Source organism: Seriola aureovittata, chromosome 21, assembly GCF_021018895.1.
Source record: "Seriola aureovittata isolate HTS-2021-v1 ecotype China chromosome 21, ASM2101889v1, whole genome shotgun sequence".
NCBI classification, from domain to species: domain Eukaryota; kingdom Metazoa; phylum Chordata; class Actinopteri; order Carangiformes; family Carangidae; genus Seriola; species Seriola aureovittata.
This window is the reverse complement of record NC_079384.1, coordinates 2,689,643-2,715,409: the sequence shown is the minus strand read 5'-3', so window position 1 is coordinate 2,715,409 and position 25,767 is coordinate 2,689,643. Positions and strand designations below refer to the sequence as shown.

Here is a 25,767-nt window from a genome sequence, read left to right as displayed (position 1 = left end):
AATAGCTGCTTTAATTTTAACAACTTCAGGCAATAATTGTTAGAGCTACAGTTCTTCTGATGTTTTCTTTGTGTGCATGTGTGTGTGTGGTTTTAGATTTAAAAAACCTGGTCCATCAAAATGTGGCAGAGCAAAGTTCACTGATCAATCTTTGCAAAACAGGTGGTTTTGGAAACAACATCCTGCCTGGGTCCTCGGCCCAATTATGGCCCATATACTTCCACATCTGGGCACAGTCCGGTTGTTATCCTGTGGTATTGGATGACAGCTGTAAGAATTTCTGTGTGCACCAGAACTGGTCCGGATGTGGACGTAGCATCTAACCATCATGCTGTATATGGGCCAGATTTGGGCCGTGGAGCCGGGTTATACTGGGCCAGACTAAAACAAGCATGTGGGCCAAGTATGGGTCAGATTAATTTTGTTATCTGGGAAGCTGGTCGGGACATGCTATTACTAGTCAGTAACAATAAAATTCCAAGTTAGCTAGCTTGTAATCTGTCACTTAGCAAGCTAGCTAGCTTGCTAAATGACAGATTACAAGCTAGCTGGTGCAAATGGTACAAATACATCTCTTTAATAAAGTGCTAGCTTGGTTCATTTAGTGACCTCTCTGCCTGGACATCTTCACCTTTCTCCTTCCTGTCTGAACAGGTTTTAGGATTATTCTTCTGAACTGACAGAAAACATATCAAATGTGCAGTATCACTTCTAAGGTAATCTTCAACATATTATCATTAACTGAGAGTGACTCACTCCACTGATGACGTAGCGCCCTGTATTTACCTTGGTCATCTTCATGTCTCATTGTCTGGACTGTAGTTGAAGCACAGCGGAAAGGCGGGAAATCAGGTGATGATTCGTAGCATTTATTTACTAACAAACAGCCTGAAGTGCACATACGTCGCAATGTTACGTTCACAGCTAACGGCTAACTAACAAGCTAACTCTCTTCCGGTCGCCAATATCACCCTCTCCCTCTCTCTCTCTCTCTCTCTCTACGTACCGACCGCGCTAACATGCTAACATGCTAACGGCCCATCGACGTGATCTCCTGATCGTCTCTGAAGGTGGTGCTGTTGCTTTGGTCTGAAACGGTGAGATAACCACGCCCCCTCCTTACAGATGGATATATATATATATATAAAAAATGCTGGGAAATAAATGTGGCATTTGGAAATAAAAGTCTCCCGAAATAAATAAATGTGGAATCATAAAATAAATGTCCCCCTGAAATAAATAAAAATTTAATTTTAAAAATAAAAACCTATTTATTTTTTTACTCACATATATTTATAATTATATTTATTTCTACATTTATTACCTAATGTATTTATTTCAGGATTAATTTCATAGCTGTATTATATTGTATTATATTATATTAATATTTATTTATCTAATTGTATGTATGTATGCATTCCATACATTAACACGTCTGCATCTGCTGGTATAAACAGCTGCTGTAACTTCTCTTGCCTGTTACTGGTGCAGGTTGGACTGTAGCTGCATGGTCAGATCTGAGGTCTGAAACTGCAGCTCTCCGTGTGAGTGTTGAGTTCTTTACTGTGTTTCTGTTCAGTTACTGTATTTCTTTAGAGGAGCAGTGTTTTTACTGTAAAACTAAAAAGTCCACTCTGCTCCCAGGTGAACGGACCGCAGGGTGAAGCCTGGCCTCTGGCTGAACTCTGATCCAGGTCATGGAGGAACACACCGCCAGCCTTTGATCACTGAAGCACCTCACAGCTCACTTACAGTCCTGTGGTCGACTGGCTGCAGGTCAGATACAATAACACCAGCTCATAAATCATATCAGTGATGTGACTGTTGTCAGGTAATTACACTGAAGAGATGACTGTTGACATTATAAACACAGTGGAGGCTTTCAATGCCAGTCATTGTCCTAATAGGGCTGATTGAAATACCTGGCATAGTTGGACCAGCAGATTAAAGACAACTAACTATGTTTAACTGAACAGAGCTGAACACAGTTATCAGTAGATTCCTTTCAATTTAGCACCTGTCAAATTTATCATGAGATGAAACACGCAAACACACAAAGTGTAATGATGACCCACATGTAGCTTCATCAAAGGAGAAAACCACACAGCTTTGCGTGTCTTTGTTGGCTGACCCAGCTGTGTGTGTGTGTGTGTGTGTGTGTGTGTGTGTGTGTGTGTGTGTGTTACACATGTGTGTGGGTGTGAAATGATAGCAAGAGATCAGACCAGCACTCGTCTAAAGAGCCATGATGATCTGCAGCAGTGATGGTGTTCAACGCCACACAATCAGATGTCACAGACAGACAGCAATAAAGTTGGTTATTTTCAAACTGGTTCCCAACACTTTTGTCTGGTGAAGCCTTAGTAAGAAATACTTGGTTTGCAAGTACGTCTGTGGGCTGCGAGGAGTTAAACCAAACAGTCTCAGAATGTTTCATTTGGATCATTTTTATAGGTCTAAAGAGGCGAAACTAACCTGTTTGTTACAAATAAAGGTAAAGATTAGAGAAAAGGTTGAACCATTAGAAGAAAAGAATTTGTTTCCTAATCTTGAAATCTTCTCAGGAGGCCACAGATTCCTGTAATAACACCTGGACAGGACCCCAGGCAGCATTAACGAGATATAAAATCCATTATGACTTTTTAAGGAGGTTCGATTTTTGGTTTAGTTCTCACAAACATCTGAATATAGGAAACACTTAATACTTGTAATGATTGGAATAAAAATCCTAACATTTAATATATTAATAAATGTCTCTCTTCAAACAACTTCTTCTTGTCACTTTCTAATTGTTTGACATTTCATTAACACGAAAACATGGAACTTCAAAGGTCATCCTTAAGCGTGTCCGCTCTAGAGAACACTGGAGAACACAACCGTGTAAACTTTGGTTCCCATCAAACATTAGTTCCTGGGCACAATGGAGGAGGAATTGATCATTGCGTCTGCAGTTTTCCCCTCCGTTAGTTTACAGGGACCTAAATAAAAAAAGCGACACACGTCTGATACTGCAGGTATATTTTGTGAAAATAGGAGGGAATTACATGGTAGCTAGCGCCGTAGCATGCAAAACAATGTTGCTTGACGATCAGTTAGTAATGTTAACATTACTAATTTATAACATGAGTGCTTGTCTTAACATGTACGATGCTTTAAATAAAGTTTGAAAGATCAAGTATTCCCAACAACTCTTACTAGCTTACAAACTTGTTAGCTGTCTATTTCAACTACATCATCCATGTCAAAGTGCCTACAGTCATTGGTCCTACCAAAATGTTAGCATGCTAACTTGCTCACACAGCTACTTCTATTGAAGAACCATTTGCTTGATGAAGTTTCTAAGACCAAAACTTTGCTAATAAATAGTTTGCTGCTAGTCGGACAGTGTATACAGTGTCTTTGGTTTTCAATGTTTAATGTTTAACATGTTCAACGTCTTAGTTTACCGTAACATTTGCCAAACAAATGACTGGCAGACCTTGTATACTGTAACTCTGGTGTCTAGCTCGGTTTTAAACCTGTTTGCCTTTTTTCCTTTATAACCTACATGGATGTAGTTTGTCTTCTCAACTGTACTTGAATCTGTTCGCTAGCTGCTGCTTCAGTGTGTTCAGCCTGTCTGATGGTTGTCTGTGTTTGCATTCTTCTACAGTGTGTGTGTGTGTGTGTGTGTGTGTGTGTGTGTGTGAGGGAGAGAAACAGAGGTTTGTAAGTTAGCAGCCCCTTTTAAAACTATAAGAGAAACAATAAGAGAAACTATGAGAGTATTTCTGAGCCAGAAACATGAAAAAACTGATGCAAGATAAAAAGAAAAAGCTGTAATTTGTAAGACCACATGCTCGTGCTGTATGTCACAAGCACATACAGTCACCGCATGCAAATGATCTTAGACACTCTGACGCCCCCTGTGGAATGAAGAGCGAGGCGTGGGCCTGTAGTGAGGAGGGACCCTGCGTCCTGTTACAGTCATGCAGCACGGTGGAGAACACAGTGGCAGACAGACACCAGGCCTGGAGAGGAGAGGACGGGGAAGTAGAAAGAAAGCTCAGGTACAGAGGTAAATAATTAAGGTGGAGAAAGAGAAAGGTAATGAATGAGGGACAGAGAAACAGTGGAAAGAAAAGGTAGAGAGAGAGAGAGAGAGAGGCAGGGTTCTTACATGTGCCAGGGGTCTGCTGTGCAGAGCGATGGTGGGTCTGTACTGGTGGAAGTCAGTCTGGATCACACACACTCTCTTCTCCATCCTCACAGCTCACAGACGCCCATGTTGTCTTCACCCAAGCGGGCTCTGGGGAGGAAGTGAAGCATGTGTATGTGTGTGTGTGCTGTCTTGAGGTTGTGGGAGTGTGTGTGTCTATCTGTCTGTGTGTGTGTGTGTGTGTGTGTTTGTGTGTGTGTGTGTGTGTGTGTGTCTGAGAGAGAGAGAGAGAGAGAGAGAGAGGGAGAGGGAGAGAGGGGTGTGTAAGTGTATGTGAAAGTGTGTTACCTGACCGTGAGATGAGCAGGAGGGAGGCAGAGAGGGAGGTGACGAGCAAAAGGAAAACACGAACGAGCTTGAACAGCCCTCCGACCATCCCACACACACACACACACACACACACACACACACACACACACACACACACACTCTCTCTCTCTCTGTTCTCTCTCTCTCTCTCTCTCTCTCTCTCTCTCTCTCTCTCTCTCTCTCTCCGTCAAGTACAGTGGGCTCCTGGTATTTGGACCCCATGAATATAGTAAAACAATACCACACACACACACCTCATCTTGACACCCAAAGTCAGCTAATTTGCAACCAAAATATGTGAAGCATGTTTCATAAAAACATCAGTATATCCAGAAAATCACCACAGTAAAGTTGCTACCTTGTATTGTTAACTAAAAAAAAACATATATATATATATATATTATATATATATATATATATATAAGCTGCCTTGTGTTATAAAATGTTGTATTAGGATAAACATATAATCATTACCTAAAATGCCTCAGTTAAAGAATAATTCATATACTTTTCTTAAGTATAGGTAAGTTATACAAGGGTTCAAATTATAAGAGGGATTGTGGGGGGTGGGTGAGGGGTCTGACTCCCCTGATTAAACTCCAATAGAGGTAAAAACAACAGTTTGGGGTGTTGAAACATTTATATATCCTTCTTATCTGTAATTGTAAATATTAGAATATATTTCACATTTTAATTCCTGAAAGAATCGTTTGATATGATTTCAGACTCCCCTAAAGTGGACCATACCATTTCTTAAACTTGACGTTAGCTGAACATCTCATCTTCCTGCCTCACTCCTTCAGTGGCTGGTGCCTCTGCTCCTTTGTGCCACCCAACAAATTAAGACAAGCAAATTAACAATTTAGCTTGTTTCATACATTTTTTCTTTCTTAGTTACAGGTTAGCTGATTAATGTTAAATAGTTTCTAACTTTAGCCTTAAGTTACAGTTTAGCTAACTAATGTTGGCTAGTTTCTAACTTTAGCCTTAAGTTACAGTTTAGCTAACTAATGTTAGCTAGTTTCTAACTTTAGCCTTAAGTTACAGTTTAGCTAACTAATGTTAGCTAGTTTCTAACTTTAGCCTTAAGTTACAGTTTAGCTAGGTAATGTTAGCTAGTTTCTAACTTTAGCCTTAAGTTACAGTTTAGCTAGGTAATGTTAGCTAGTTTCTAACTTTAGCCTTAAGTTACAGTCTAGCTAACTAATGTTGGCTAGTTTCTAACTTTAGCCTTAAGTTACAGTCTAGCTAACTAATGTTAGCTAGTTTCTAACTTTAGCCTTAAGTTACAGTTTAGCTAATGTTGGCTAGTTTCTAACTTTAGCCTTAAGTTACAGTTTAGCTAGGTAATGTTAGCTAGTTTCTAACTTTAGCCTTAAGTTACAGTTTAGCTAGGTAATGTTATCTAGTTACTAGTAACTTTACCTGAATGTTAGTATTCAGTGAGTGTGTAGCTTTAAAAAAATTTAACAGCATCATAAAAACACCATGTAAGTTGCACAGCCGGACGAGTTCTGCTGAGGCAGTATTTTGTTAAACCTTGTAAAATGAAATTATTCATGTGGAATTAGTGGATTCTTCAAATAATGATCTGCTCCTGCCACAGTGCTTTTCATTTCCCCGCCTGTCTGCCTGCATGTGTCAATGTGTCAGTTAGTCATCTCGTCTCTGAAGACCTGTGGCGTCCACTGGCTGCAGGCGAGAGGAAATCATGCACGAAATGATATGTTTACCTTGCAACAGAGGGAAAATGACAGCACAGGGTAATTTATCTCATTTCATCTTGGGGGTATGAAGAGAGAACAGGTCATATAAGTTTTTAATCAGGCTGGAAACTTGGGATTTTTACAGGCTTATTGTCTCTGACAGGGGATCAGATGACAGACGGTTTCTGGCTTGTGTTTCGCACAGAGCAACAAGTCGAGCGGATGTCAGCGTGTGTGCAGAGCTCAAGAATTTGACCCCATGCTCACGAAAAATGTACTGTATGTCAAAGTCAATTTATTCTTTACCTGAGCGTACAGTATAGAGTCTCACCGAGCAGTGCCACACCACTGCAACTCATATTTAGATTTAAGTGTCAAGAGAAAGCTGAGCTAATCAATATTTTCTTAATGGTGATGAGCTCATATATTATTACCCAGTTCATTCTCAGTTTTAGCATCTTTCAGCTCGTTGTTTTTGTTCTATGGTCCACAACTTTACTGTTGAACGAACATCGCCTTGTAGTGGGGAAGATTGAATAACACCAAAAAATCAATCAATCAATATAAGATCTCCAATGATATATATTGATCTCTCAACCAGGCCCTCCAACCTGAACAACCATACAGGCTCCTGAAATAGTGCCCCTACGCCGCTAGTCATACCGGACCTTGGTTGTCATAGTAACGATAATAAACACAGAGAGTGAATACCAGAGCTTCATCTCCACGGTTGCAACAATAAACGGTCATGGCTCCGTTAGGTTTAGGAAAAGATTGTGGTCTGTATTAAAATAAATACAAATACAAGTAATAAGTAAAGATCAGACGATCTTTGTCGTCATGGTTACAACAACAACAACGTACTTAACTTTAACTTTAACTGTCGTGAATAAAGGAAGCAACATAAACTGCTACTTTCACACAGGAATCATGACGTGGACTTTGTCTTTCTTTATACTACGTCACCGCTCTTTTCCCTTTGCTCCTGTCATACTTACTACGACCACTAGATGTCGCCTAGCAACAAGTTCAAGTTCAAGCGTGTTAACAATACTTTTGGCAGAGAGGTGCATTGGTTTACACTGTAAAAAAAGTCCTAATTTTACGGAAAATAAGTTTTGTAACAGTAATTTTCAGTTTTTTAAAATTGTGATTATCTGTGAATTAACAGCCAAACTGCTGTTTTAAGCATTACGCCAATATTAATGAGTTACATTTATTTCCCATTTTTGTAAAGAGAAATTACTTATTATTTATACAGTATTTTTTCTGCTTTCTTAAATTACATACAAATCTATGTAAAACGACAGTAATTATCTGTAATTAAAAATGTAGCTTGTTATTATAAAGGTCAATGTGCATACTAACAATTTAAAGATCTTCTCTGTAATTTCAGGGTAAATCTTATTAGTTTGACATTTATGTGATTTCTACATTCAAACTTTGTAATTCTGGATGAAATGAAACAAACTTTTTTTCATCACATCAAACATTCAAACTTCAAACAAAAAAGTTACTGGAATGTATCCCAGCATGCACTGCAAGGAAATAAAGTAAATTGTTTATCACACAACAACACACAAGCAAACAAACACACAAACACTAACATATGGTATTCTGTACCGTGTGTGTGTGTGTGTGTGTGTGTGCGTGTGTGTGTGTATGTGTGTGCGTGTGTGTGTCAAGTGGCAAACTGCCGTGACGTTACCCATCGGTTTGTGAACTGCCGTTTTGAAGTCTCGAGATGGCTTAATGGACGTCGCCATCTTGGTTTTTTGGCGCCAGAAGAAACCATGTTTGGATGAGAGGGTGGAGCTGGGGAGGAGGGAGGGGTGGATCTGACCTGTGTCCTCGAGGACACCAGGTAAACCCACCTGCATCAACCTGACAGCAACAGGCTCCTGGCTGAGCTGTGCTAAGATGCTGCTAACACGGTTAGCTGTCACAACTGTTACATTAGTCTCACAGGCTAATATCATATATGTGAGGAGTAACTTGTTATTGTAGCTGAAGTTAGCATGTGTGCTAACGTTAAACTGTAAAACCACAGTGCAAAACGTTTTCTAACACTAAGACTGATGATGAATAACGGCTCCTTCCCTCCATCACTTATGGACGCTGCAACAGCTTCCGGTCGACCTGTCAGACTGTTGCACCGTCCTCACTGAGCTATGAAGGATTATTTTACATCTCTGCTATAATTTATACTTGTTATTAAATAAGATTTATCCGCCTCTTTATGATGCAAACTTGTCTTGTGACAGTGAAGTTCACCTGCACCTTCATTCACAACTGTGTTCTAGTTTTGTCAGTTACAGTTGATTGTAAATTGTTGAAATTAATGCAGTTTTAATCTGAAATAAAGTTTTTTATGGGGCTTTGCTTTGTTGATGGTTTTTATGGAGCGTGTCTGGTGTGAATTTTAACAGTAGCAGCACAGTATAGAAATCACAACACACTGAATCTGTAATTAATCAAAGACTTTCTATGTTGCTTTAATCAACAACAAACATGATAGAAATGTTTAAATGTGTCCGTCCTTCAACAGTGACAATACAGGATCTAGAGACAGATACTAGAGTTTGTGCTTTTCTAATTTATCTTATGAACTTATCAATTTTAATAACAATGAAAACACTGATAAGAAGAAAACTAGAGACGGCTGTTGGACAGATCAATCAGTTAGACAAACGTTTAGAAAGTGCTCACTTTTCTTTACATTGTATTATTTTGAATAATCTTATAGATCGTTAAATTCATTCATCGATGAACAAAATATTCACTTCATGCGACTTTAAATGGCTTCTTCTTCTGGTGGATTTCAGAACACTTCCTGTGATAGAAGATCTTTCATTCCAGATGTGCTTCGTCATCTTTGACTACACACTCTCACCTTCTGTTTAAACATGATGAGTGTCAGTGCTGGAGAAAAACAGCTGTACTTAAAAAGTGACATGGACAAAGTGCTGACAGTTTCCCAGGCTTCTTCTTCCAAACCGACCTTCACCTTCCTCTAACGATGGCGCTAATATCAATCAATCTTTTCAAAGCCTCTCACAGAGAACTTTTTGTTTTTCCGATGAGAGCTTTTTCATACGGCTGTGTCGCACCATTAGCATTCCTGCAGAGCTCATCTATGGCGGGGTTTACTCTGGCAGAGCGCCATGATCCAAAACCACCAGCCTCTGTGTTTGAGATACAGTTGTACCTGTGGAGGCGCATTTGCCAAGACAATTAGGGGATGTAATCTGACTCATCTGCCTCGCTATGGGCCACATACAGAAAACAGTAAAGCATAGAGCTGCTGCTGTCAGAACATAAAAGCAAACTTAACTCCAGAGTAGTTTTTCCATGCAGGATAATCACTGGCTTTTACCTGTTAATTGTAGTAATCCAGCTAAGCTCCTATCAGAGAGTTATTATAGAGGTTGATTTGTTGTATATTCACCTACAGCTGTGAGGAGTCTGTCTCTTTGGTTCAGCCAACCTGAGGAGGAGATAACGAAAGAACAAAAGTTTGGTTGATCTGGGATCAGATCTTGAAGAGGTTATCTCAGCTCTCGGCGTCTTGCTTCAGCTTGTCCCCGGCAGGTCGTCTGCCTGTGCGTAACATATGTTTATGGAATTTGATTAATTAGAGGTTTGAGTTGGCAGCTGAATCTTGACATAAAGATTACAACTTTGCCACAAAAAAGACCCCCCCCCCCCCCCCGACCTCACCTGTTATCAGTCATGTATGTGTAACCAGTGACATTTCACACATGTTGTGGGATCACACTACAACACATCAACACAGGATGAAGGTGAATATGAAACTACAGAAGCAAAAACTCCTGCAGCACTTGAAGTGTGAAGAACTTTATTGTCTGACTGACGCGTTTCAGCTTGTTGATCGTGGTCGTCATGAAGGACCCTGATGAAGCCTGCAGACATTCAGGTTCATAAAAGATGACGCTGTACAAAAGCGCCAAGAGCGGGGAGGTGGAGAAATCCATGTGGCACAGATACAGGAAATGATTGTAAGTGCATCATCTCCTTTCTGAACTGTCTCTGCTTTAGCTTAGCATAAAGACTGCAGTAAGGGAAACAGCTAGCTCGGCTCTGTGTGAAGCATCTGACTGATGAACTCATCTCGATTTGATCCACACAACAACACAGAGGTCAAACAACACTGGTTGTGACGCATCATTCACTCCATGATAAGTTGTATTTACATAGTGATTCGTCACCGGAGTTCCTCAAACCCCACAGGGGCAGCAGCAGCGGAGTTAAACGTCTGCTGCAGTGCACCGTGGGTAATGAATCAGATTACATATGTTATCATATGTCTGGAAGACGGAGAATCTGCTGCTGCTTCATGTAGCGGTGAGAATTATCTCCATAAATCACACAGATCTGTTTCTGCAGGACGGAGTGTGTATGTGTGGAAACAACTGAGACAAATGGAAAATGACATGAGCACATTTCTGTTGATGAAGAGTTTAACACCGTCTGTTCAGTCAGTTTTGGTACATAAGAGTCAAATTTATCAGCTCACGCTGTAAATAACATCTGGATCCCAAACTCAGATGTTGTGTTTATCTAGAAGTAGCAGGGCGCCCTCTAGTGGACAAACCCCTCCGGTACTACTGACCAAACAGTCTCACCACCAGGTCCATTTAGCAGCTGTTCTGGAGCTTTTGATCATTTGACATTTTCAATTCATAAAAGAAAAGAAAAATTATTTCAAAATTTAAAAAAATAACAACCTATTTGTCATAAAGAGTAACATTTTACAGTCTAATTTAAATTTGTTAATTATTTTTAAACCGATTTAAACCTACAAATCATCAGTTGCATCATGGGAACTGTAGGATCCAGTGTTTTTATTGTTTGATCCACACTGCAGACTAAAAACAAACACACTTTGTCGTCTAATGCACCTTTTTTTGACTGTTCTTCTTCTTTAATGTGTCTCTTCTGAGCCCCTCAACCTTATAGAAGTGCAACATTAAACCACTGGAGTTCTTATAACGTGTTAGAATGAATGATGGGTCATATACACAAACAAAACCACCCATTCATTGATTTGTAACAAGTAATTAATTCAGTCATTAAAAAAACAAACAAACTTTTTATTAGAAGAAACTGTTTCTTCACTGCGTGTCGGCACAGTCTGGTTTAAATGCAGCAGGTTGAGACATGTACAGGTTTGTACCACTAGATGTCACAGTGTGACGGATGAGCGACAGTGTAAACATGTATTCAAACACAATGAACCTGATGAGATGATATATGTCAAATAATTTTAAATAATAAATAATATTTAAAATTAATGAGCTGAAATAAATTACTGGGAAAAACTCTAACTGTCCAGGGGAACATGGGATAATATGATTATATGAAATATGTGAAATTATGTGATGTAATATTTTATTCTGCACATGAATGTATTAATTATTAATAGTGTAAACATCCTATGAAACAGGAGGGAGGCAGAAAAACATATTTCTGCTACAAAAACATTTTTTTTTAGAATTTTTTGTCCTTTTTACTTAATTAATTAATTGATTAATTAATTTATACATTTTTTGTCTATTTAATTTTTTTTATTTTTACCCCAAAAAAGTTTTTGGGTAAAAAAAAGAATAAGAATAATTTCTTTGGGTTTTTCAAAAAGATTCATAAAACAAAGCAGAACAAACAGCTCTTTGGTTTTAACCTGCAGACAAATGCTCGCAGTGTTCACATGAGGTGACGAGATGTCACTGTTTTAAAGGCTCACCAGCCGAAAAGGTTGTGAATCATCAAGTCTAAACAAATTTTCCACCGTAACAAGAATAAAGAAAAATACAGAAAATCTGGATTTCCTACAAAAACTTGTGTCTATAAAGTGCAAGAGAATCAATATCATCTATCACCTTCAAACACCTGCATGAGTCTAACTAACCGGAGTCTACATTACACTTAGTGGCACTTGAACACAACCCAGGAAGAAGACGTGTCTTCACGTGGACGCTGAGACGTCTACTCTCCTCGATATACGACCACGTTCTTGTCCGTCTCATAGATCTTAATCTCGTAGAGCAGGCCGGGCGGGAGGACCTTCGCCATGTTGTCCCAAATGTAAACAGCCACGTTCTCAGTTGTGCTGATGGGCGGAGAGAAAGGAAGAAAGTCATTAGGACACAAACACACACATGTAATTCTGCTGTCGACGTCAACCGAGAACGATACTCACCTGACAACGCTGGCAAAGTAAGGGACGTCCTTATCCAGGTTCTTATGGTCCAGTGGAGTCATGATGACGTCCTGCAGGATCAGTCAGTCAGTCAGTCTCAGAATAACACTTGAAATAAACCATCAAATACAACAGAGGAACATGAAACTCGCACAGAGTCGAGAGCTGAAACACAGAACTTGTAAGTGTCAGTGTTCAGGCGTCGGTAACCTGGAGGACAAGTGTGTGTGTGTGTGTGTGTGAGACACTGATCAACTCTGACGATAATGTAAATGTTGCACCTTCCTGAAATTTCAATCTGTACAAAAAGCCTGAGTTTGTTGCTCGAGGCTTGAACGCGATGAGACAGTGTTGTTGAGAAGATCTCACCTCGATGCATCTCTTCAAGTCCGTCAGGTTCATGACCATCCCAGTGAGACGATCGATCTGTACGGACCAACACAGGAGGAAGGTTCAACATCTGGTTAGGATTCTGTGTGTGTGTGTGTGTGTGTGTGAGACTCTGTCTAAATCTAAAACAACAACAACCCAAACTGTGTGTAAAGTATATTTCAGATCACTGAAAACAAAATCCAGTGGAGCAGCTGGTGATGAAACCGGACACTCACCTTCCCACGAACTGTCACCTCCACTGTGGACAGAGAGGAGAGCGGTGAATGAGTGGGAGACATTAAACAGCAGCTTTACAGTATTTCACTCTATAATATAATCACACAACAGGTGAATCAAACCTTTGTAGTTGTGTCCGTGTCCGTTGGGATTGTTGCATTTTCCATAGACGCGTTTGTTCTCCTCGTCACTCAGGTGAACGCTGAAACAGACACCAGGTGTGTGAGCAGCGAACCTGTCTCTGTGTTTTCATTCATGTTCTGGATCCATGATTTCACAAGTCAAACAAGGAAAATGTGCCAAGCGTTTATTGACACGTGCTGCCTTCAGGTACATCAGGTACTCTCAAGCTTCTCATGTTAGAGTCACTACATTGTAAAAAAGTCATGTAGAAAAAGGATAAAAGACAAAAGAATCAGCTGATAAATCAGTTTTTAACACAAAATGTACATGTAACTATTCTGGTTATTGGTTATTTTTTAAAAGTTGTTTTTTCAATCTTGAAACATTCTCTGGTTTCAGTGACTCACGTTTGAGGATTTGCTGTGTTTTATATGATTAAATAGAATATATTCAGGTTTTGGACTCTGGGAACGTTCGGTCAGTATTTGTCAAAAGTTTCTTTTACATTTTATAGATCAAACTATTAATTGAGAAATATTACAGATTCATTGATAATGAAAATTAGTATTACTTCCATAAAAAGGAGTTTATTAATGGTTAGTTTTAGTTTAGAGATCAGACAGCATAGAGTGAATTTGTGCTACAGAGGACTAGTAATAAAAGTATTAGCATGAAACTGAATGTAGTAAAAGGCTTAATTTTAACAATATTTAATTTCATTATTTTTTGAGTTTTGCAAATTCATGGATTTTCTTACTGAACAAAAAATATACGTATATATGTATTTTTCTATTATATATTTTTCTTTTTCTTTTTTAAATATCTTTTGCTTCAGGTGCTTCAGTTCAGGAGTTTTTCCTAATCTTCATGGACAAACAGAAAATGAGCAGTTTTGCAGTATTATCAGTGGCTACATTTGTAATATAGATTATCATGATTATTGGTCAATATTTTCCTATGTAACTTTTACCCCGCCATTACTTCCTCTGCAGACTACAGGTATTACATTTATACAGGTCATTCATATGTACCACTTCTCATTTACGACAGCACTTGAACGCAGCACCAGCGCTCGTTCAATGAATCTCTCCGCGGTTGAAGGGAACTACAGATCCCATGATAACGATGCTAATCCCACAGGTTTTATTCACCTGAGGCACACAGGAGTAAACAGAGACGGTTGCTGCTCGGTGTGTCGGTTAAAGAGCGTCTTCCAGGCCGAGGACCGCGGCTCTGCTCACGGCCCGGAGTCTGTTCATTAGTCCGTCTATTTTTCACACTCACGTGAAACCCGCTGCAGCCTGTTGTAAAACACAAACACTCCGCGAACACACGGTTCGGTATCGGACTCTACCGGTGCGGCTCGGTGTGAGCAGCGGACGGTCGGTACCTGTGGAGCCGGTGACAGGCGCTGAAGCTCTGGACGCGGGTGATGTATCCGATCCGCTCCGCAGCTGATCCGGATCCGGCCATGGTCGCTGCCCGAGAAGAGGAGGAGGAGGACGGGGAGTAACGAGCCGAGAGCCCGGATAGACTGGAGGGGAAGAAGAGCTGCCGTTTAAAGGTCCGGACCCCGTGACTCACGCTGCGCCGCCATTGGCTCAAATCAGGGCGGGAATACAACTCACATGTCACAGATGGTTATCAGAACCGCTCAGGCTGAGTGGGCTTAAGTAACAGAATATCACAGAGCAGGACCAGAGACTTCAGAGAACATATTGTTGACACATTTCTCTCAAATTACTAGAAAACACTGGACCAGAAATTATATAATTTATTATTATAACAAAATAAATCTTGCCCATACTGGGGCAACATGCTTGTTTTCTTCTGGCCCAGTACTGACTCGACAGATTCTAATAATATGAGAATTAAAAATGTAAAATTTCAAGAAATAAAATCACAACCCTGCCCCTCAATGTGGCCGTAATACTCTGTGGTAAGTCACGGCTGCAGAATAAACTGTGATTAATGTGTGTGTGTTTGCTGAGAAGAGCAAACACTCACTAAAACTACAGTGTGTCGGCCTTTACAGCGAAGATGCTGGCGTCATGGAGAACAATCAACTGTTGTGACTGAAACAAACAGGGAGCAGGAGCCTGGAGCTACAAGGAGACTCTGGAGTCGGTGGGATGTGGAGGGCAGAGGACTGACGCTGTGACCGCCGGAGCAGCTCTGTTTTAAAATTGGCTGCAAATTGGATTTTGTGCTGAGAGCAAAGTAATTAAGAGCTGGAGCCGCTAAATGTCCATTATCTTGAGTTTGCAGACATAATTTACAATTACAATGTTTACTGGTGGCTACAAGCACGAATTTATACCTTTACTTAGATTTCAACGAATACATGTGAACACGAGTCGAATGGAAAAAAATATAAATACAAGTGAACAACACGGACAAATGGGTCAGATATTACTTTTACGTTGGAAAATATAGGACTCAAAGCTTCAAGAGCTCCACACTGTCGCCTACACATAAAATACTTCCCTGTAATGTCACTTTAAATGTTGTGTGTGTGCACCATCATCATTTATCTGAAACCCTGAACGTTTCCAGGATGTTTTTTGCACTGAAGCGACACTTCCACGCTTCATTTGAGGCCTAATGTGACATCAGAAGGGGGGGTCCCCGAGGGGCCCTTCGCTCAGCCCAACTACCTGAAGTGCCACTCTGGTGTAACTTCAGGGTGAAAACAAATCTTTTATTTGTGCACATACACCGTTGTGAGACTACATGTACAAATCATGTGATCGTTTTAACTGTACAACAAAGCCTTCGATGCATTTTAAGCTTCATAAGAATAAAAAAACATGTAAAACCTGCTGCACATAGAGCCTCATTATTCACATTCACACAACAAATACATTGTATTTATATACACATTACAGTCCAGATGTTTCAGTCCAGATGTTGCTTCATATGGATATTTATAACTGGCCTGACATAGTTTTGTTATATTTTTATTATTTTATGGCAAATAAAACAAATTTATGAAAAACACTCAGCACTGCTGTTAGTCTGAGGTTCACTGAGCACAAACACTGAAGTGAACTTTATATACCTTCTATAAGAATGTATTAGATGCTGTAACTGAAGAACACTGAGAGACAACTGTCTCTAACCTCTGAGTGAAGCTTCTGTAGATGATCGGCTGAAAGAAAATGATTCACTTCTTTTACACTGGAAAAAGCTTTAACTCTCAGTTCTTCAGTCTGATTCTTTGGTGAATCTGTGGTAAACATTTTCTTCCTTTGTCTCAGTGATGAGTCTGCTCTCTGATCCAATGAATGTAAAATACATCCTGACCCACTTAAATACCCAGACAATTATTTGAATTCCCAACATTCCCAGTTTGGTGTATACCTCGCCAAATATCATCTCTGTTGACCCCGTCTCTCCTTCTCCGCCCCTCTCACATCCCACTGTACAGTGTGTAGATACCCTGTTGTCTCCAAGTTCCCATTGAAAATCACAGACATGGGAACGTAAACATGCAGATGTTACCTGCAGGAAGATAATGCAGCTGCAGAGCAACAGTGGTGACTTCAAAAAGTCTAATTAACGAACTGACCTTCTGACTATACAACAGTCCAAAATTGATTATATGTTGTCATGATTCAACAGGAAATACATCACATAACAACCATTAGGACAGCGCACACGCCGGACTACACACAGCTGCTTCAGCATTAGCACAGAGACCCAGAGGTAGAGTCACCACCGTCAGTGTATTTACTGGAGTAAATCTGCACTAATATGTTGTCAGCGCACCGTCCTGACGTCGAATAATTCAAAATGGAGGAAGCTCAGCTGTTTTATTTACGGTAACAGAGGCCTGGTTTTATGAGAAAGTAATTAAATACATCAATGTGGCCGAGCTAACCTGCTAACCGACAGTTAGGAAGCTAGCTACCTCGGAGATTACTCCTGAATGGGGGAGTAAACAGATTCCTAGCATGGTAACCATTAGCCTGCTAGCCACAGTGGTTCCAACTTGCCCTGGAGTCCCCGCATCACCAAACCTCCAACCGCCTGTTTCTCCACGATGACCTCTGCCTTTACCTGGGAAAACACACCCAGGTGTCATCTCAGCTCCTCCACGTCAGGTGGTGAAGTACCAGCGCTGGATTCAGAACTCACTCTCCTCCAGAATCTCCTCCATGGTCTCCCCGAGCGTCATCTCTCCATCGCTGCTGGACAGGCTCTTCCTGGTGAGGAAGTCCAGCCCTGCTGCATCGTAGCCCTTCAGCCCCTGACCTTTAACCCCTCCTAGTCCGATCACTCCGCTCCGTCCGTGCACAGCCACCTGAAGCAGGTGGGGGTGAACCGCGGAAGTGCCCCCCTCGTCGTAGGAGTCGCTCTGCCGAGAGCACCGGGGGCGACGCCCTCGAGTGCACTTCCACAGGTGCTTGAGAGGCGCGCCCCGAAAACAGCCCCTGATCTGGAAGTGGTTGGTGAACAGGAAAAGCTGCCAGCGCTTCTTCAGTTCAGCTTGGACCTAAATACAAAGAAAGACGGTAATTACTACACCTGTCCCGAGTATCACACTATGGAGCAAGCCGGCCAAATATCTGCACTTCGCATAATACGGTTGAAATTCAGAAACATTTTAAGCGCTTGAAGATCCGATCATCACTAAAGCGTGTGTCATGTACAGATACGATAATAACAAAGTTGTAATATTGACATTTAAGGTGTATTGATTGATTTCCAAATGTCGATCATGCATTGAGCAACAAGCAAGAAAAACATTCCACCTTAAAAGATGGCGGTAGCTGCTGGTAGCCTCTGAGCTGCTCAGAGAATTAAATGGTTAATTAGTATCTTTATCAGTCTGTTACACACGGACGTGAGATGAAAGCTAGCTTAGCTACGTTTCATAGCCTAGCCTGTTAGCTTAGTTTGACCTCTGCCTGCCCTGCAGCTTCTCCTCTGAACAGATGTTTCCAATGTGTCTGTGTTTGCTGGACACGAGTCAGTAAATGAAATCATTCAAAACACAAACTACTTGTGTTTGTTAACCTGCTGCTTGATGCTACGCCAAACACATCCGTCTCTTTAGCTGCTGAATGCTCCACTGTGTGTCTGTGTGGTGCAGGTGGTGTAAGACTGGCTTATGTGAACATAAACAAACTGCTTCCCGCAAGAAACAAGTTCATGTGAGTGGAGTTGGTGATCTGAAACTAGAGCGATGAGGTAAGAAGCTAAAACCTGATACATTAATAGATCATCAATGAAATTCACAGCACATAGAAGAAGACACGTACCTCTCCATTAGCAAAACAGTACAGCACAGCAACCAGGAACCCCTAAAAAACAAAAGAGGCTCCACGTTATGAATCAGGGTTGATGTGGATCTCAGGTAGTCCGCGTGATTAACCCTACAGGTGTTACCTGGAAGGAGCTGAGGGTCAGGTTGATGAAGTTCCTGGCGTAGCGACTGTTGCCCTCCACACATTCGTCTATCAGCACAGTGAAGACCACTTCATGGATTCCCAGCAGAGGAATCAGGACCAGTGTGGCTCGGGCCAAGCTGAGGGGCATCGACACAAACACACAGCAGTGCAATAATGAACCGAGAGCGAAGAAGATTGTATTTTGGCAGAGGATTCAAAGAGCAAAGGAGTAAAAGAGGCCGGAGCTTATGGGGGTGACATTTTAAATGGTGCTGTACTTGGGAGTGACATTTAAAATGTTGAAGCAGGAACTGCGCCGTGTAAAGACACCACTTAGGAAATACTAGCTCTCAAGGTCAGACGTGTTTCCTGACATTTGGATTTGGACGTCGGTGAGTGAAGGCGACGGAGAATACCTGTATCTGTAGTCTGTAAATTTCACCAGGTCAGCTTTCAGCTTGGACAGCAGCAGCATCAGGATCTTGATGAATATGCAGAAAATCACCTGCGACACATCAATTAATTATTCAGATTAAGATTCAATTCGCATGAAAGCCTCATCAGTGTGTCTGTGCGCAGAGGAATCAGTCACGCCGTGTGACGTGTGACTACTTCACTGTTCACTGTCACATGTCCTCACAAGACAGGAGCTGTTAAACACAGTGTGAAATCAGAGTAAAGTGACTCGAGGAACTGATGTATCTGTAATTATGTGGACTGTGACTTCACTCACGAGCACTGACAGAGTGATCGGGCCCCGTATGATCCACCAGAACCATCTGTTCACGATCGACCAGCATCTTAGACAAAAACACGAGATTTAAAAGTTACATTTAAATGAGTTCATTAGTTTAAAGTAGAGTATGTAATAAAAAACACTCACTCTGTGTTTTCATATATAATCTTGACCACAGTCCACGGAGTCACAAACAACACAGGAGTTCCTGAAAAGTCAAGAAAACACAAGATGCAGAGATAAATAAATTATGTTAAATAATAAATCCCATCGACACCGAGCCTCAACTGTTCGTTTGTAGTTAGTCGATTATTCTTGAAGTGGAAACAGACACTTTTCCACTTTTTGCTGCCCAGTGTTTCCAAGTGGTATCACTGCAGGTGCTGCCGTCACAAAGACCGGATCGGGACATGGCTAACGCCGGGAACAAGGCGGCTGCGGAACGTCGTGGGTTTCCATTTCGGTGCCCGTGTTAACAGGTTACAACGAACACAAACAGTTTTGCCTTAAAGTCAGTTAGTATGGAGTCGTAGGAGGAACAGATAGGAACAGGAATAAATGTAAAATGCTGTAGTGGGAGCTTAAAACACAAACAGGAAGTTGATGGAGACGTGTGCAGCGCGAATGTGGTTGAGGTCTGAATCAGGAAGGGAAACGTAAGGGAACAGAGTGAAGATGGAGTAAAGGAGTTAAGACTTGCTCAGTATCTGGAGGAAATTTGTTTTGAGGGTGGTGGGAGAGTCTGCGCTGATATATTATCACATATTTATTCTTTTATTCATTCCTGTTTATATTGTCACATTTACTTTCTTATTCTTTCACAGATTTATTCTTTTCAAGGCTCGTCTATGATCCATAAGTTAGTTAAATGTTATGTGTGTGCACACAACTTACCCCATCCTAACAGCATGTACTTCTTCAGCAGTCGTCTCTTGGTCAGCACAGCAGTGAAGAGCAGCGTGTGGAGGAAGATGGCCTCCACCAGGAGCCAGAAGTAGTTACAGGCCACAAAGTACTCCATGCACACTTTGGAGAACTTACACATCAGCGCCATCTGTGGAGCAACCATCCATCCATCCATCCATCCATCCATCCATCCATCCATCCATCCATCCATCAGGAACATATTGGGGACAAATTAGTCCAGCAAATCATTAGTCCGATTCAAACTGTAAATAATAATGTAAACAATGAGGCAGTGATGTTGATGTTTATACCGCAGAGCTGGAGTAGGAGTTCCACCCCGGGTCATCCTTGGGCAGGTTGGAGTACATGACATATAATATGATTTCCTTGGAGATGACGGCCACGGCTCTCAAGATGAACGACACAAACAGGTTCATGTGGATGTAGTTCCTGGTGCAGTGGAGCTTCCTGGTAAACAGACACCGGATCGGTTGGAGGAAGGCATCGATCTACACTTCCTGTGAACGCATTACTGAGGTCGAATGATCAGTGCACTGTGTGTGTGTGTGTGTGTGTGTGTGTGTGTGTGTATGCTTCAATCGGGTTTTATAATGTTGTTTACAATGATTGATCACTCCGCCCCGTCTCTCTCTCTCTCTCGCCATCATCATCTGCTTGTGTTTCTAGACCCTACTGGAATGTTCCCAGTGTTCCCAGTTCTTAGCAGTGACTATGCAGAAAGTTACAGAAAGTTGCAATAAACCACATTGTCCTCAGAGACCCCTCTGCCCCCCCGACACTGACCTCAACATGCCCATCAGCAGAGTGGCCAGTGTGAGGGAGGTCAGCGACAGGGAATAGCCGATGACAGAGATGAGCCTGAGAGCCGTCTGTCGAAGCATTTCATCCTCCTGGACACACACACACACACACACACACACACACACACACACACACACACACACACACACACACAGAAATGGATGGAGAGATCACAACATCTCCTCAGATCTTTCAGAAAGAGACAGACGTTCTGCGTGTGTCCCTGTGTCCTCCTCACCTCGTCTTTAAAGAACTGGTCCTCCTGACACTCGGAGTCGTCTCTCCACAGCTCAGAGGAGTTCCCCCTCTGACGCCATCTCCCGTTTTCTAAACATTCTCTGTGCGCCCTCCTGGAGCCGTCTGCAGGTAAATGAGAGAAACGGTGACGTTCGTTCATTTTAACCTGTGCTAGGGAGGTTAAAATGAAAACAATATGCCTCCGGCTCTGGCTGTCGCAGGCGTGGAGGCATATTGTTTTCGGGTTGTCCGTCCATCCGTTTCTCAGGAAAACTTCTTCCAATTCGGCAAAAACATTCACCAGGACTCAAGGATGAACTGATGAGATTTTGGTGGTCAAAAGGTCAAAGGTCCCTGTGACCTCACTATGACACAATTTCACTCAAATGTCTATTAAAATGATGCAGTGATGATATTTTACATTCAAAAGGTCGAAGGTCAGCCTCACTGTGACCTCATTATGTTCCGTAAAAACACTTGTGATCATTATTCAACGCTGTAACTCAGGAAGAAGAGACTGTGACTACGTTTCCCGCTACTTCTGATTGGTGGAGGAAACAGCCATGAGGACGTGATTCTAGTTTTACATTATTATACAGTTAAACCCCAAACTGAGAGAGTACGGCTACTTTAATACCCAGAGAAAATGAAGAAAGAGAAAATTTAATTTTCACTGATAAGTGCATGTCTTTTCTGAAGGCTCCTGAAAAACTCTTTAGAGACGCAGAGTAGATGACTTTCTATTTAAACCATGACAGTTTCATTAAGTGTTTAACTCCACCGTTAAACTCTTGATCCTGTGACTTCACTACTGAAGAATCTTTCCTGTGATTCACTCAGTTACTGATTCACTTGAAGTGAATGCAGTGACTAAGAAAAAGGCTGAGTGACCTTATACACGAGTTAAAACACAACATTACCCTCACTGATCCACGGCAGGTACGAGGGACAGGGGACCGACACGTTCCCAGGGGACGAGTGGGGCCAACACACAAACGTGTCAAATGTTCCTCTGCAGTAGTTTCCTGCAACAGGAAGTCAAGTTTGAGGGTTTCATCAAGGTAACGGTGGAAGTAGATATAGGTAGATAAAACTTAAGTCAGGAGGCTCACCAGTTTTTGAGAGTCCAGCAGCTGCCAGAGTTCTGTTGCAGGTCTCCCAGTACTCGGTCCGTTTGGCGATCAGACTTTCCAGCACCGAGCAGCTCACCTTCAGGAAGAGAGGAGAGTTCTCTACAATGTCTGACTAATGTTATTCTGGCACATAAAGAATTAAAAATAAAAAAAAAATCAATCAGTCAACAAAGCACTCAATCAGTCTTTTGACTAATATACAGCATAAATTATAAGGTCCGAAAGAATGGGAAACTAGCTCAGGCTGACTTAAAGCCAGTGGGCCAGCAAGCTAACCGCCTCTCCTTGGCATTAGCATTAGCTAGCAGCTAGCATTGTACATTGATGAGTGAATTAAACCCTCCAACATAAGTCTGCAAAATAACAAAATGTACAACAAAGTGACTGAGTACTTTCTAAATACACTGTATGTCTAACTGATTTAGTGACCTCTTTTTGTATCGTGTGTTTGCATAATGATTTTTATTTATTCTTTCTGAATAAACATCTTTTCTAAAACATGCCACTGAGTCTAACGTCACATTTTATGACTTGAGAACAAAGTGTCAGTGTTTGTTCACAGAACCTGCAACATGCGGACGCTGCAGCATCTGTGTTTAGCCACTTGGTGGGAGTATTTAACCAGGACCACCTGGTGTTGCCGGGGGAACATGTTCACCTGTTTGCAATCTATAATTGATGCAGGTGATTTATCAGCCAGGCTTTATGCATCAGTGTCACAGCTGCAGCAACGCAAACACACACCACTGTTTATTCTAAGGATATGATATGAGGGTGACAACTATTTTCCTAATTAATGCTCAGTTATAAATTATGATTCTTCCCTAATTTGCTGTCATTAGTGAGACAGATGAGCATTTCCTTTATTTTAGGAGCAAACTGCAGCCGACAGCCGCCTCGTCTGCTGTTTATGATTCAGCCTCAGGAGGTGAAGACGGTGACTTTTCAATCTTCACAGTCCAGTGAGGAAGCAGCTGAAGTCTCCAGCCTCTTTGTGTCTGTTCGGCCGGGCCACCTGTGCCACAGAGATTCCTCATGGTTGACAGAGGAACGTGTCACCTCACCGGGGCTCATCTCTTCGAGATGAGTCCAGAGCGGTGTCACCGCTGAGGGGGAGACAGGAGCTGCTGCCTCCCTGTCGTCTCTTTTGTCTCCCATGGGACCAAACCTGCTTCACATCCAGCAGCAGGGTCTTCACTTCCTGAATAATTTCAGGTTTCATAATCTTGAAGATGAAAGTGAATACTGCACAAAGACTACAAAGTGCTCTCTGATGTTATTTGGTTATGTATATTTAAATGTTTTCTGTTTTTTTTTCCTTTCATCCCTGGAGAAAAACATCCATCTCATTTGAGTCTCAACACAGATACAGAGTTGTTTTTAAAGCCTGTCACTAAACTGGTGGAAGAGGATGAACAGAAAATGCATATGAGCAGTCGGACCTCCTGTCGGCCAACTACATATGAAAAAATACTATTTTAAGATTTTAAAAATCTGCTACATGTCAGCAGGTTTGTTGCTGTGAGAGATACGACATGTAATCTGGCCTCATACAGTGAATCAGATGGGAGGATACCCCTGTGAAGAATCACAGTAACACACAAAAGATGGAGGGATTTTGAACATGTAGTCTAAGCTCCCGGTTTGACTCAGTAAAGACTGAGCGTTAGTGAACTGAAAGGCCTCAGTATTCATTTACCTGGTGGCTGAAGATAACGAGGAGGAGTGTGGTCCAGGTCCTCTTGTGCCAGCTCGGCAGCAGGGTTGGCATGGTGCTGTGTGTTTACATTGAAAGCGTTTCCCAGCTTGTTTTCCCCCTCATAGCTCACCCCTGGACTCGCCAGGCCTCACACTCATCCCCCCTCTCTGTCTCCGGACCTCCTCGCCTCGCCAGGTACAGCGACCTCCTCTCAGGTAGCTCCAGATAGGTTTATTCAGAATTTAATGGATGAATTTTGAAGAACAGGAAGAGTTCCTCTCCAGTGTGTGATGCTCGCTGTAGTTTGGGTCCTATGGTTTCCCCACATTTCCTTATAAGTCCCCAAATCTTCTCGATCGTTTCCAACAATCTTCAGCTGCTTTATCTTAATCTTTAACTTCTCAAAAAGTTGCCTCATCTCACACGTTATCCTTGGTGAAGAGGTCCTCGTCTGCAGCACCGGTGTTACTGTCCATTAAGACATCTGTTCAGGAGGTGGATCAGTCTGTGCTCCCTACAGACACAGTGCAGCTCGGAGCGTCTGTGGATCCTCAGCAGCAGATCGCCTCTCCCACCCCGTCCTTCCCCAACCAATCAAGATAAGGCCTGGGGAGAGCCGGCCACAGAACTGGAACTAACTTTGTTGTGAAGGAAACTGATCAGACAGGAGCAAACGGGCACTAATCTATCAATACTACACACACACATACACACACACACACACACACACACACACACACACACATATATATATATATATTGTTAAAATAATAATATACTCACACACACCACCTGTACTGGAGCCAGAGAGGGAGACCCTGACTCCTCCCCTCTAGCTCTCACACACTAACTGGGCATCACCCAGTATCTCTGACACTAATGGGGATCTAGTGTAAACTAACAGAACTGAAGCCAAACACAGGCAAGTAAATGGGAGCGGAGAGCCAAGGTTGTGTGCACCACCTCGTGCCCTGCATCAGCCTGTCTCACTACACATTTCAAGCAAATACATTCGAGAGTATCTTAGCAAAGAGCAGACGTATGGGAAGGTTTTTGTTGCTGTAGTTGAATTAACTCTAAAGTTTATTACAGCTGAATTAATTAATTTCTTGGCCACTAAGAGGCAGCAGAACAAGCTCACAGAAACCCCTTATATCATATGATATATCACAAGTGTTATGGAAGTCCACACTTCACAAAAGCGAGCTCAAAGTTAATTTCACAAATTTTAAAATGAACTAATTCACATTCATAGTTCACAATTTTGAATTTGAACTAAGTTCACAGTCCAAAAAAAAGGAACTAGTTCATTCAACACGTTCATTTATTGTTTTGTTTTTTTTAAATCTTTTTCAGTAGAACCTCCTCCATCCATCCTCAGCCTCAAATCACTGCCACCTCTCAAACTACATGAATTACTGTTTAATACTATTGAGTCACAGATCACTTCTAAAAGATAAGTCTATGTTTTATGTGAAGACTGGTCAGATGCTTCAGCTCCATGTGTCGTCACTGATCATTGTTCATAAAGGTCTTCAAATGTTCATATGAACTGACTTCGTACATAAAAAAGCATAAAAAAATTCATAAAGAAAAAAATCATATGGACGTTAACAAGGTTAAACACTAACATTACACATTACCAGCTGATTCAGTGTCAATATGAAAATTTT

At 41.6% G+C, this 25,767-nt stretch overlaps 3 protein-coding genes and 1 long non-coding RNA gene across 5 annotated transcripts in view; 1 reads left to right on the top strand and 3 right to left on the bottom strand.

The window, feature by feature from the left end:
* Window positions 1-4,312, bottom strand: part of LOC130162128 (myosin-16) — a 41,682-nt gene extending 37,370 nt beyond the window's left edge. Inside the window, exon 1 of one of the 2 annotated variants that reach the window (XM_056365703.1) lies at window positions 4,160-4,312. In XM_056365703.1, the coding sequence (XP_056221678.1) occupies window positions 4,160-4,243 (84 nt within the window). In that variant the 5' untranslated portion in view covers window positions 4,244-4,312. Of the gene's footprint in view, window positions 1-786; window positions 997-4,159 lie in introns of those variants that run through there. The other variant, XM_056365704.1, reaches the window with a different exon arrangement.
* On the top strand, window positions 1,492-2,279 carry LOC130162131 (uncharacterized). Its single transcript, XR_008826240.1, has 3 exons — window positions 1,492-1,544; window positions 1,645-1,776; window positions 2,213-2,279. It is a non-coding gene; the product is annotated as an uncharacterized LOC130162131 (long non-coding RNA).
* Window positions 4,313-11,421: 7,109 nt separating the features above from the next.
* On the bottom strand, window positions 11,422-15,716 carry pts (6-pyruvoyltetrahydropterin synthase). Its single transcript, XM_056366509.1, has 6 exons — window positions 14,556-15,716; window positions 13,165-13,244; window positions 13,042-13,064; window positions 12,803-12,859; window positions 12,434-12,504; window positions 11,422-12,343 (listed from the first exon to the last, which is right to left on the bottom strand). Exons 1-6 carry the CDS (start codon window positions 14,636-14,638, stop codon window positions 12,220-12,222), a joined length of 438 nt encoding a protein of 145 aa, XP_056222484.1. The 5' UTR covers window positions 14,639-15,716; the 3' UTR covers window positions 11,422-12,219.
* A 129-nt stretch (window positions 15,717-15,845) lies between these two features.
* On the bottom strand, window positions 15,846-24,747 carry LOC130162722 (glucagon-like peptide 2 receptor). The gene is made up of 13 exons (XM_056366508.1): window positions 24,095-24,747; window positions 22,375-22,471; window positions 22,183-22,287; window positions 21,264-21,385; window positions 21,008-21,114; window positions 20,515-20,671; window positions 20,192-20,351; window positions 19,445-19,505; window positions 19,295-19,361; window positions 18,978-19,066; window positions 18,560-18,698; window positions 18,433-18,474; window positions 15,846-17,663 (listed from the first exon to the last, which is right to left on the bottom strand). Exons 1-13 carry the CDS (start codon window positions 24,164-24,166, stop codon window positions 17,295-17,297), a joined length of 1,587 nt encoding a protein of 528 aa, XP_056222483.1. The 5' UTR covers window positions 24,167-24,747; the 3' UTR covers window positions 15,846-17,294.
* Window positions 24,748-25,767: the final 1,020 nt, after the last annotated feature.

Coding starts and splice junctions, on each gene's coding strand:
- pts (XM_056366509.1), bottom strand. CDS start 14,638: ATGGCCGGATCCGGATCAGCTGCGGAGCGGATCGGATACATCACCCGC. Junction 12,860..13,041: donor AGGTGACAGTTCGTGGGAAG/GTGAGTGTCCGG, acceptor TGGTCCGTACAG/ATCGATCGTCTCACTGGGAT. Junction 12,344..12,433: donor TACTTTGCCAGCGTTGTCAG/GTGAGTATCGTT, acceptor TCCGCCCATCAG/CACAACTGAGAACGTGGCTG.
- LOC130162722 (XM_056366508.1), bottom strand. CDS start 24,166: ATGCCAACCCTGCTGCCGAGCTGGCACAAGAGGACCTGGACCACACTC. Junction 21,386..22,182: donor CCTGCCGTGGATCAGTGAGG/GTAATGTTGTGT, acceptor ATTTACCTGCAG/ACGGCTCCAGGAGGGCGCAC. Junction 19,506..20,191: donor GTACATGCTGTTAGGATGGG/GTAAGTTGTGTG, acceptor TTGACTTTTCAG/GAACTCCTGTGTTGTTTGTG.